Source organism: Camelus ferus, chromosome 2 (assembly GCF_009834535.1).
Source record: "Camelus ferus isolate YT-003-E chromosome 2, BCGSAC_Cfer_1.0, whole genome shotgun sequence".
NCBI classification, from domain to species: Eukaryota; Metazoa; Chordata; class Mammalia; order Artiodactyla; family Camelidae; genus Camelus; species Camelus ferus.
Window position 1 is genome coordinate 72,868,011 of NC_045697.1, and position 13,321 is coordinate 72,881,331.

Here is a 13,321-nt window from a genome sequence, read left to right on the forward strand (position 1 = left end):
AAATGATTATGAGGTAAAAATGACATTAAATAACACAGTGTATTCATGGAGACTTTATGTCAGACACAATATACACATAACCTAGATCATCATAAATTATGTTGAAAAAATGAAACACTTGATACCAAAAAAAAAAAAAAAAAGCTATTGTGGAAAGCTTGAGACAAAAACAAACAAAAATAACTTATTTAAAGTGATTCTTAGGTAGTTATGATTACAGTGGAAAGAAAAATGAGTTCATTCCAAAATTTTGATCTAAGGATTAAAAAACTTGATATCATCCCTAGCTCTTCCACAAAAACCTATTCCATCAGAGTAGTGCATTATAGGTTATTTCTCTTCTAAATCTTTCCTTTTAAAACAATTTCCTCCATGGAAAGTAATGAGGTCTTCGATGCAACATCAATCAGGGCAACTAGTGCTCAATGGTTCAATGATTAAATGGAAATATTCAATGTTATAGTTGTAGATTCTGTAAGTCCTTTGGATGCACTAGGAATCTCCACACTTTATTCACTGCTAAAAAGAAATTTGGTATCAAACCATGAAAAAACATAGAGAAACCCTAAATCCATGTTACTAAATGAAGGAAGTCAATCTGAAAAGGCTACATACTATCTGATTCCAATTATGTGATACTCTGGAAAAGGCAAAACTATGGAGACAGTAAAAAGATAAGTATTTGCTAGAGATTTCAGAGAAGTAGGGTTGAATAGGCAAAGTATGGAGGATTTTTAGGGCAGTAAAAATATGCTGGATGATGTCATAATGATGGATACCTGTCCTACACATTTGCCTAAATACATAAAATGTATGACACTGAGAGTGAAGCCTAATGTAAGCTGTGGACTTTGGGCAATTATGAGCCAGCATAGGTTCATCAGTGGTAACAAATGTACCACTTTGGTGGGAGATGTTGATAATAGATGTGCATATGTAGGCGTAGAGGATATATGGGAAATCTGTACCTTTCCCTCAGTTTTGCTGTTGACAAAATATTTCTCTAAAAGTAAACTCTTAGAAAAAAATATAAAGGTATCATGAGTAGTTTGAATAGTGTTTACCTTCTTCGTTCATATAACTTTAAGAGCCAACATCTCTTCTATGCCTTGGAAGAGTGTCATACTCTTTTGGAAGTTTGAATCATCTTCCAACATTTTATCCTTGAACCTTAAAGTGGTGAGATATCTCTGAGAGTTTTTTTTTTATGTGAATATTTTTGCCAATGTCACCTCCTCTGGGACATCGTCATCATTTGTCACTATCATCTTCCTCATTTATGCTAATAAATTCACCTCTACTCATTTTCCTCTGCCTACATATTTAGAGTCCCTTGTAAAGTGACTGTGAATGTTCCCTTGTTTAGCTCTTCTTCTTTGTCTCCATCTATACTGGATGTGAATTTCACTTTCAGTGTTACCATTTTTTATTTCTTCACTATACTTTCATCTTTGTTGGCAAGTCCTTCTTTTGATTAGAAATTTTTGTAAGATGTCATTTGAGCTTATCACTGAAAGACAATGCGGCAATGCAACTATGTGCTTTGCTGTCTGTGTGTGAACTGACTAACAGATAATCAGTGAGCAATCAGTAACAGATTTTGAAAAATAGGAATATGATTGTCACTGATTATGAAGTACATCTGTTATTGATTCATGGACTGCGGAGCTAGCAGCTAAATTTTTACTTTATGTAAGTATTCACAGTTAATATGACATGGTAACTAAACTTTGAGCCATGCTGTTGAGGGGACTGGTGTTAATAATGTTAGCAACTGAAATTTGTGCAAAACAAGAAGTGCATATATAGAATTGTGCATGTATAGAATTGGTTATTGTGTGTGTGTTCTTTGGCACGTGTGTTTTATTTTTGAGCTGCTAAAACTTTAAAACGGTATCCTTTTATATGTTTCTAAGGAAGCCTGTTTCACTCCTGCTTATTAAAGATATTCTCAGCAATGGTTTTGTGACTGGTGAATGGGGACTGTCAGTAATTTCTTACATAGAAGAGCTTTTTAATCTATTGTTAAAAGTAATATCATTACACTAGTTTTGTTTGATTCTGAAATAACATAGTCTTCAACATGAAATTTAGGTTATGTAAATCTTTGTTGCAGAGTTATTGAAATATTTTTATTTAAGGAGTAAACATTTCAAGCTAATGAAAACATGATATAAGTTTAAGAGTTTTGATTTACTTTACACCATGCAGTTATCTTATTGGAAAAAAACTGCCTTCATATCCATATAATTTGAAGATATAAAAAAATCCATACATATGGTACTGTGACATCTTTTAATTCAATAAGTTTATTCACTCAGAAATTCTGAATTGTGACTAATAGTACTTAATCAACATAAGCACTCAATTTGTGAGTATTTTAATTTCTTCAAAATTGTTCCCTATACTCATTTGGAAATCTCCAAATCTTTTTCTTGTAATCATCTATAAGGTGATTCAGCTTAATATGATAATCACATATTAGGTTGTATAGAATATTTTAAATGTTTTGTTTTTACTTAAAATAGTAACTACTCATAGCCAATTTATTAGGAGATATTTTCTATTCCTGTGTAAAATAAAGAACTTTTAAAATGCTTCTACATTTCTATGCTTTTCTGCTCTATCACTGTAAATGTGCTTTCCCCTGCTATATGTTCTCATAGTTACCATAGACTCTACTTATTATTCATTTACTCAGTTGAGGCACAGGTCTAGCCTTGTCCTCGTGGAACTTACAGTCCAGTAGCAAAAAACAATAAACATTACAGATGAACTAATTATGTAATATTTTAGAAGGTTATATATGTGATAAAGAAAAAAATTAAAGCAGTTTTAAATAGAGTATTCAGGGTTCAGAGGTAGTACAGGTAATGAACAATGCGGCTTATATGAAGGAAGAGTGTTTCACACAGAGTGCAAAATCCCAAGATGGAAACATACTTAGTATCTGATGGTGGAGCAGAGCAGGTTGGAGCAGGGCGGTGGAGAGGTGAGTAGTAGAAGATAATGTCATAAAGTTAACAAAGGACCAGCTACTATAAATTGTAAGAACTTTGATTTCTATCCTGAGAGAACTGGGGAGCCATTGGAGGATTTGTAGAGGGGTTATAAGATTTGACTCATTACAGGATCACTCTACTTGTTGCACTGAGAACAAACCAAAGGGGAACAAGAGCAGGGGTAGGGAAACCAGTTAGATGAGAAATGATACTGACTTGGATGAGGGAGGCAACAATAGACATCTTAAAGAGTGATTAGATTCTACATATGTTTTGAAAGTAGAGGTGATTAGATTTGCTGATTGATTGGATATAGAGTATGAAAGAAGAGATGAGCTGAGAATAATTCCAAGAGTTCTGACCTAAGGTTCAGATTTTGACCTCAGAAGATAGAAGGAGGAGTAAGTTTTGGAGGAATGGCAGGAACTTAGTTTGGAACGTGTAAATTCTGAGATGCTTATTAGACATTCAAATGGTGAAGTCCAACAGGTTGTTGGATTTGGGACTCTGAAATACAGCTGAGGGGGTTCAAGTGGAGCTATTAATTACAGTTTCTTTAGAGTATGGGACATATTTATTTTGCTTATTCCCATGAATAAAAATAGCTTTACAATGTTTGTTTAGTACTTAGAAGGTACTCAAGAAGTATCTGTGGAGTGAATGACTACAAATATAGTGTAGTACGCTGGTAAATGTCTAATCACAAACACTCTGAAGGGAAAAAAAAATACAGAAACAAAACAAAACTGATTTCTAGCATTTGCACATTTCTGAGGTGTAAATACTCCTGCCATGATTTCAAGCTACCAAAGGTAACATCACTGAATGCAAAGTTGGGAAGAAATGTGCACAGTTAATTCCTTCTAGCCAGTATAAACCAGCTCCAGAACAGAACTGAGCCCTCTTATTGCTTACATAGAATCAGATACACATTTTTCTTACTTACAGGTGTGTGTAAAAGAAGAATTAAATAACCTTGATACTTGGGCAGATTTGAAGGAAAAGAAATTCATTGATGAAAACACAAGCTCAAACTAAGAGACTTAAGCAAATATTTTAAAACCTTTGTCATATACCAGACTAAATAATAGAAACCCTGAGCTAATTTATCCCTGTACCTTTAGGCAGTATTCTAAATTACTCCACACAGGTGAGATAGCTTTATATGGTTCCTGGATAAAAGATTTCACATTTTGCAAAATTATTCATTGTAATATTAACAGTTCTCTCTTGCCAAAGATGTCTTCATGATTTCTAAGTTAGCCTAGATAGTGTGTTTTAAAATGTTGCCATAAAGCATCTATTAAAAAATATCTATACAAATTTAAGCAAGTTGTTCTTTTTTGGAGTCCAAACTCTCTGGCATATATAGCAGAATGATTATTAGGTCTTTAAACAGTATTTGTTTAAGTAATTAATACTTTAAAATTTTTACTGTGGTAAAATATATCAAACATAAAATTTACCATTGTAACTATTTTTAAGTGTGTAGTTAAGTAGTACATTCACATTGTTGTGCAATCATGACCATCATCCCTCTCCGGAATTTTAATTAATTAATAACGTGTTTTGTTTTATGTAAAAGAAATGCATTTTGTTGTAGTTAATTAAAAAAGGAAAAGTATAAAGGAAAACAAAATTACCCAAAGTCTCACCATTCACAGCAAATCAAATTTGTATCTAACTTATTGCACATATAGAATTACATCAAACTGTCCCAATCCATAGTCAAAAAATTCCTCATGTGTTAGAGATCCTGCTGAGTCTAAAATGGGATTCAGGCTCTGACTCTGTCCAATGAAGTGGTGGGCTGCAAACCCCACCATTTTGCAGCATTTATTTAATGTACCAGTGAGAAAGCCTCAATAAATATGATTTATGCTCAAAGCAATGATGCATAGGGAAGAAGAGGTAGGGCCAATTCCTCATCCTGGACATTTGGTTTAGAGCTGAGCCTCAGGGAAAATGTGTTGCAAGTAGGAAATGAAGGAATGCTGGTCATTAAGAAATTGTTAGTGGAGCAAAGATTAGGGACAGGATTTTTGTTCTAAATTCTATTTGGAACACAAATAGACATCACAGGAACTTCAAGCAGAGGGTAAAGTTTGTAATTTATGAGTTTTGCAGATTTGGATGCAGTATGTCCAAAACAGCCATCTGGAGAAAGACGTGGCTTCTTCCAGAGAAACTGTCATGCTCTGTACCGAAGTGTTGACGTTGCTTTCTTTTTTCTCTCTCTCTCTCTTTCTTTTTCTTCTTTTGGGGGATAGGGTGGGCAGAATGGAAGTGCTAAAGAGGACTACTGATAAACTCTCATCAGACCTTCCTAGGGACTCTTTGCAGTAATTGGAGACTAGCAAGAAATAGATTACAAGCAAAGGCTATGGACTGAAAAAATTTAGATATGTATGTTAATGTTAGCGCATTTTCCTAGAGACTTGAGAGAATTGATACTGTATTCAAGTGTGATTTTTAAATTTCTACATAGAATTTTATTCTTAGATGACCCATCATTTATTCGTTCATTTTTTTAAATTGGGATTTTTAGTTGTTTTCAGTTCTTTGAATTTTGTTTTGAAAAATATCTTTGAACATATTGGCAAATTGCACCCCTGAAAGATTTTTGACAATATATACCCAACTGTTAGGTTAAACCACATGAAATGTTAATTGACATTTTAAACTATAAAAATTGGCCATTTCATATAGTTCAATCTAAAAGTGTGTGTAAAAATGCCATTTATTACATACTTAGCAATCTCTGCCAATTTTAACAGAAAAAAGTTATCTCATCACTTTAATTTTTATTTATTTGATGACTTTTATGATTCATTTATTCAGCAGTCTGGATTGTGCACTTACCATGTACAAGCCAGCGTGAGAGGCATAGGATGCAAAGAGGACTAAGAACAGAACTGAACTTGTCTTCATGATGTTTACAAGCTTATTAGGGGAGATTATTAATCACATATTCTTAAGTATAAATGCGAAATTTAATATGTAAAAATGCTATGACTAATATGTACTAAGAGAACCTATAAAGGGACATTTAAATTGGGAGGCTTATGGAAGGTTTCTCTTTGAAAGTGACATTTGAGCTGTTATCTAAATGAGGAGTACATTCAGCTGACGAGGAATTGGTAGAAGGGAATTTGAAATAGAAGGAAAATCGTGTTTAATTAAGGCTTTATGGCAAAAAGATAGCATCATAAATTTTGGGACTTGAAAGAGGATCAGAATGGCTAGAACATAGATTAGGACAGTTGAGTTATGGTATCAGTTGAAGTCGGACAGGTCATGGGATCAGGCTATACAAGGCACTACTGTCTGGGGTAAGAATATTCTTCTCATAAGAACTTGGGAAAACATTACAGCATTCTAAGAAAGGGTGCAGAAACATGTTCTTACGTATGTTTAGATGGATTACATATGCTAGGGTGGATTAAGACTGGATGTGAGGGGGCCAGTTAGGAGACTTTTTCAGTAGGCCAGGAAAGATGTGATGGTAGCTTGTATTAGGGAAGTAGGGGTAGTGATAGAAAGAAAGTAACAGATTTGGGAGCTATTTGCAGTCAAGTGCTCTACCACTGAGCTATACCCCCAGATTTGGGAGCTATTTGAACAACTGGATGGATTCTTGAGAACTTCATTCACTGAGTTCTGCTTTGGCACAAGCCTTTGACCTTCTCAGAGAAATGCTAAACAAACACCTGTGGGAAATCTTCTTTTGCATTTATGACACTGTGGTTGAGGACACTGTCCTCTTAACTAACCATACAAAACATTTCTTGAAATTCATATATCGGAAGTTCCTAAGCCCTCAAGGAATGTGTATATATTGCTTTTATGGGAGTGCAAGCCATATTACTAACTGTATTTTCTTTTTTGTGTGTTCATCAAGAGTCTCAGAGACATGTTTGAAGTCTAACTTCTGTAAACGATTAGGAGTCTTTGACCTGAATGTCCACATTACAAATTCACTCTGGTGTTGCTCTCATTTTCTATTTTCTCCAGTTTTAATTTTTCATTTATTAATATTCATCTATTTTATTGTATGGATTACTATGTATCTTATATAATCCATAAGAAAACCAATTAGATAATAGAAAAAGATGGAAACTCTTCATTCAAAAGTGAAAAATGGAGCCATGGGTTTGAATGAGATCACTTGGGAGAGGAGACTAAGTAAGGACAAAATCAGGGCCAGGATTTGGCACTGAGGAACCTATGCATTTAATCAGTACATAGAGGCAGAGAATCAAAAATACATCCATGCAAAAGAGTCTGAGGAGGGAGGGAGGTGGTCAGGAAAGTTGGAAGCCAAGAGGCAGTAACCTCCTGTGAGGAATTCTACTGATAGGTCAAGGAAATTTAGGACTGAAAAGTGCTCACCAGATTCCTCAGGGAGGCTCTTTGGATAGAGTGTTGGGAAAAGAGTTCAGATTTGAATGCCTTGAGAAGCAAATAGCAGGTGAGGAAATGGAAATACAGAATATAAGCAACCCATAATTTAATGTTTGTTAGACATTTCTATTTCTTCTTTTGTGAATTCTCTACTACTTTTATTCTTTTTATATTAGAGTTATATATTTTTATTAGTGTAAGGATATGTCATATATTCAAGGGTTTTTTTTATGTCTATTAAATAGAATGTAAATTCTTTTTTTTCCCAGTGTGGTTAATGTAACTTTGATATGAAATGGAGTTCTGCTAGTTATGTAAGAGCCACTTCTGATTACATCTTACTCTGTGATGATCTTATATTTCATCCATTCAATTAATATATATTTATTGCTTTCACTATATACTCAGGGTTAATTTTATAAGAATTTGCACTATAATTTTAATAGAACATTCACAGCTCACTACAGCAGTAATTTTAGTGAATGCAAATGAGATATTTCAAAATCCTTGAGTAAGAACTACAGATTGTAAAAAGAGCTAAAGAGTCATAAATTTTCTAAAAATAATCTTTTCCAAAACATAATTTTAGTTACTATTTTGCCAAGAATGCAAACATAAAGCAATTGATCTTAGGCTAATCTCATGCAGTTTATCCTCTGGGCTAAATAATGTCAAGTCTTACTGTCACACTAATAAAGCATAGTAACTGCATGGGCAGTGGCTTTCCCCAAAATAGGGAGGAATGAGGGGATTGGCTCAGGCACTGGAATTAAAGACTGATAAAGGAGTTTTTAAAAACTCACCAGGTGTTTGTATCCATAATATTTAAAGCAATGGTAAAATTTACCACAATACATTTAGATAATTTGTTACCAAATTGACGCCTCATGATTATTTATGACTATATATTTTATTTGTCCATAATAAATTTCAAAAGAAATAGAGGTTCTATCAGTGCTTTGCATAACAGTTAGCTTTATGAAAAAGAAATTAAAAAACAAGGTGTAGCATATAAGATAAATTTTTAATCTACCTCGCTAAAAATAGAACTTAGTTCAGTTGGATTAAATATTTATTTTAATAATTACTTCTGTCAGGTGTCCCTGGGTTTGAAGAATGTAAAGTATTTTTCTGTGTTTGTTAATGCTTTTGGAGTATTAAATAAAACATATTGTATTACTTCCTTAAGATTTCCTGGTAAAATATGGTGACTGTCATTTAAAAAAATTCTTTAAATATTTTAGTCAATACTGGACCCTGTGCCGTGAAATTATCCTTTTCTATATATTAACAAACCTTCCTAGAGTTTCTCACTTAACCTCAAAAATGTGCTTAGAAAATGGAACAAAATATAATCTATTTTCTAATATCCCCATATATCAAGTGGTGTTTGCCATAAATTTAAAAGGATAATGATTTTATTGTACTAACTGTTTTATTAATAATTTTCTAGCATCTACATTTTCAATGAAAACATAGGTTATATATGTAACATGTGTTATACATACATGTAAGATATATAGCATATAAACAAGTGCTAAATTCTAATTTAAATGAAAGTAATAATGTTGTCTAATTAAACCCTGCAGTCATCACAACTCCCCAGGAGCCATAAGAATGGAGAGGCTATGCAACACGTCCTGGAGTGGACTGCAGTGGTTTAAATCTTGGCTTAACTCTGTGATCTTGGGAAAGCTGAGCATCTTTTAGATAAATGTTATGTTTAAATGTTACATTTCAAAATGGCAAATTTGTGAAGGATGGTAGAGAGAAACAGGGACTTTTCATTGGCAAATAATTCCTCTGTGTGTGTGTGTGTGTGTGTGTGTGTGTATGTGTGTATAGGTGTGTGTAGGGATGGTGAAGCAGCCTGTGTAGAACTGAAAGATGATTTATTTGCCAATAAAAACACAGCTTTGCAAGAATTTGTAACAAAGCAAAAGGATAAGATGTTTCAGGATAAGATCAGAACCTGTGAACTCACAATGAAATTTTTAGTAAAGTTACTAATATTATATTAAAAATGTGGAATTAAAAATCAAGCAATTCTCTCAGTGCAGAATGAGTGCAAAACACTTCAAGGAAAACCCAATACCTTTTACTCAGCAAAATTTGTGACTGTTGGCTTGAGGTTCTCCATTTGTAAAATACAAGTGTTGTTTATTAAAGTGATATCTACAGTCCTTTTCAGGTCTAAGATTTCTGAGGTCATAGGAGGTTGCAAGGACTTTGATGAACGAAAGACCTAAGCGCCTGAGTCAAAGCTGAAGTAGTCTTAAAGCTTAGAGGATCTTTTGGTTTTAGGCAGAGGGACAGAATGAGTTGAATACATTTTCCATGTAGGCTGTGAGGACACAATTCAGTTTATATTAAATGGGGATAAAAAACACTCACAATTCGACAAGCCAAGTGTTAACACTGCAGTCTAAATGTTGTATTCCTTTATCAGTTGAAACCTAATTAGGGCTTATATAACTTGACTGTTACTTCAATAAAGCATTAATTACATAGGAAAATATAATTTCTCTGAGCACATACTGTTAACTATGTTCTGTATGGGGCAGGAAGCCCATGCAGCCACAACCAAAGGCACCATGACTCACCTGAACTTCCTCAGAGGGGTCAACCTTGCCAACTTGAATCAATGCAATAACTGCAAATACCACAGGACTAGTTTTCTCAGTTCATGTTTTATAAAACACTAATGCAGAAAGATTTTGTGGACTGGTAAACTTGAGAATTCTAATAAATGTTGTATTTGTATAGCCTTTGATTCTAAAATAAATTATCTCTATTTCTGTAATTCTTTTTGTCAATTTTCTGCTCAAATAAAAGTTTTTTTAATTAACAATTTTTAAAAAATTGTCAGTATCCAAATTGGGTATGCTTCAGATTTTGTTGGAAATTGTGTGTTCCTAAATTTTGAAATGTTTTGGTAATTAAATAATATTTTCTAGTAAGGAAATGTTAAAGAATAAGTAGTAAAGTATTTATCGATTTCAAACCAGTAAGTGTGGTGAAATACCATTATATTATCTGTTAAAATAACTCCAAGACCATTTCAGATTTTGTGTAAATATTGGCAGAAAAGAATTAGGAAAATGACCTCCCTCGCAGACTTGAAATATCAACTTCACGTACTAAATTTTTATCAAAATTCATAATGCATTATTAGCATTTCAAGAAGATTGTGAGAGTTTTATAACCTACTATCCTAATGTGTCTCCTCTAGATCAGAATGAAGAAAAGTAAATCAAACCAAAACAAAAAAGAAAGATGCTCAAACCAAAGAAACAGTCCTTTCTTGGTGGAGCAAGATTAGAGGCAATTTCACCTGTTCTCCAACTTGGGGCTGATTTTGTTTCTTCTTAGTACTCACTTCAATCCCTACAGAAATGAAAGGGTGAGATACTTGTGGAATATCAGAGACAAAGGGGAAAGGGAAGATTGGCAGTTTCAGAGACTTAAAAAAATGTGGTTTTGTGCTTATTTAGCCCAGTTAGTGGCAACTAACCACAGCTCCTTCAATTTACCCTCTGGACCTGGCATGAGAAAATTGTTTCTAAAGATTTGTGTCATCAATACCTCTGTGCTCACTATTTCAAAACAGTAAACACAGAGAATGGACTTAGGGCAGGAAGTTGTTTTTTTCTTAATTTCTCTCATAGTGGTGGCTTAATGTAGTAAGAATCAGTATTAAGCCTCATTTTACTTTGAAACAACTTGCTAATGTAGAAAAGAAGTGTTCTTTTAGCAGATGAGAATATTGAGACTTGAAGTTAAAGTGACATCACCTCCCACCCCATGCATCCCCCATGCAAGCTGCCAATCACAAAGTGGAGACTGGAATCTACTGGATCTTTTTAACATAACATTTGATTAAAGTGTAACTATTCAGTAACAGGTAAAGATTTACCACTGTTTTAACACAGTATGGGTATTTCATAATGTTCAATATGAGAAAGCAAATGCACCCAGAAATTTAAAAAACTTAAATATGAGAACAAATATTAGAGGTCTATTCAGCTTCGTATAATTGCTTAAGAATCCCAGAATCCCCACTCTAGATGAGGGAACATTCTAAAAATTATCTTAAAAAGTTATAAGGCGGTGTGTCTCATTTGTTAACCATTTATTCTTTGGGTTTTTTGTTGCCCATCATCTGAAAGATTAGGATGCCATCTTCCAGGAGCAGGGTTTACCCAGCTCATGGCCTGCTCAGATTACTGGAAGTTAAATCTAATCTGAAATTCTGCGGAAACTTTTAGCTGACAGCAGTCATTTAGAGGGAGCTTGTTGCCTCTGATAAATCCTGCATAACTGGGAGTCCAAACCAGTGTTGGCTTTGGGGCAAGGATAGAGATTGGAATGGGTGGTGATGAGGACCAGCAAACCAGAAAGAGGAGGGTAACTCATCATTCATTTCTCGTATGCAATAGTGACTGACAGGGAGAAGGAAGACCAGAAAGTACATTTTACAGATAACATCCTTTTTATGGCAGTTGTTTGAAGCCATTTGAGAAAATGTGCTAGTATTGTTTCTAGCTGAGTTTGTCCTGCTTGGGAGGACACATTTTCCCGTCCTTCTCATTTGCTTTCTTCAGTCCCTCAAGATGCCCTTAACGGAGATCAGGGGGTTAGGGTGGGAGTAGGGAGGCGGTAGAAGCAGAAACCGGCTCAATCATTAGACTACAAATGGCTTAGTGACCTCCTTTCCTCAAGAACTGTTTTCTAGTCCCTCTCCTTTTATCAAACCAATTTTGTCACCTTTTCGTTTGTAACGTTCTCCCACTGCCCAGCTCCTCTTTCTCCCTCCACCATCCTCCCAGCCTTCTCCTCACCTGTCCACCGCTATGGCCGTCATAGAGTAGATGCTGGCGAACACCGCTGTGATAGGAAAGAAGTTCTGGAAGCGACAATAGTTGGCGCCGAAGTACCACTCGCTGTGAAGCGCATAGATGAAGTTGACCAAGGTGTTGAAGGCGGCCATGGAGGCATCGGAGAAAGCCAAGTTCACGAGGAAGTAGTTGGTAACGGTCCTCATGCGCTTGTGGGCCAGGATGATCCAGATGACGATAAGATTCCCGAAGACCGCCACGGCCACCACCACGCCGTACGCTAGGGACCAGAGCGCGATGCGCCAGGACGGCTGCACGAACTGGTTGGTGAGGTTGGCCAGGGGCTGCGAAGGCGCCGGGGTGGCGGCGGCCAGTCCCAACGTGGAGGAGGAAGCAGAAAGATTGCCAGCTTGGACTAGCAGTTGCAGCCACCCAGGCTCAGCCACCCCCGTGCCTGCCCCTGGCTGGAACGCAGCGCTCGGGCTCCCGGCGTCCGCTCCCGCTGTTCCTGCACCTTCCGTCCAGTTCGCGGCTGCGGGGAGCGAAGCCATCGCGGTGGGTCTGCAGCCCCGGGTCCCTCGACTCACCCACCGCCAGCCCGGGCCGACTCCCGTGAAGTTCTTTGCCTCTTGCTTGCTTTGCTGCGGAGCGGACCTTAGCCCCTCCCGGAAGCGAAATAGGGACGGTATCACAGCCCTTGCTGGTTAAGCGATGCTCTCAACCTGCAGGTGATGGGGAGCAAGGGCGGCACTTTCTCCGAGGAGTTTGCTAATCTAGCAGGCAGAAAGGATGAAATGGCCGGAAAGAAAGGTGTTAGGGGCAGTCACTAGCGGAGAAGCCCGGCGCGGTCCCTGCGCGAGTTCCGGGCGCCAGCTGGAGCACCGAGGCTCAGGCGCCGCCGCGAGCTTTACGGTCTCTTATAGTCCCTGCTTCGGTGACGCTGTGGGGGCCGCGGCACTGACGAACCCCTTCGTGGGCTACCATTGTGCTGCTTTCTTTCAGCCCGCCCTTCGGATTTCATTCACTAGCTCCTCGTGGGAGCTTGGCGGGTGGATACTCTCTAGGAAGGGCTGCACT

General features: G+C 36.5%; 1 protein-coding gene and 1 long non-coding RNA gene across 3 annotated transcripts in view; one reads left to right on the forward strand and one right to left on the reverse strand.

Moving 5' to 3' along the window:
- Window positions 1-13,140, reverse strand: part of TACR3 (tachykinin receptor 3) — a 63,270-nt gene extending 50,130 nt beyond the window's left edge. Inside the window, exon 1 of the mRNA XM_014564244.2 lies at window positions 12,248-13,140. Within this exon, the coding sequence (XP_014419730.2) occupies window positions 12,248-12,795 (548 nt within the window). The 5' untranslated portion in view covers window positions 12,796-13,140. The remainder of the gene's footprint in view (window positions 1-12,247) is intronic.
- LOC116657632 overlaps window positions 1-13,321 on the forward strand; it is a 347,184-nt gene that overhangs the window by 232,653 nt on the left and 101,210 nt on the right. The gene's annotated exons all lie outside the window — the stretch shown is intronic.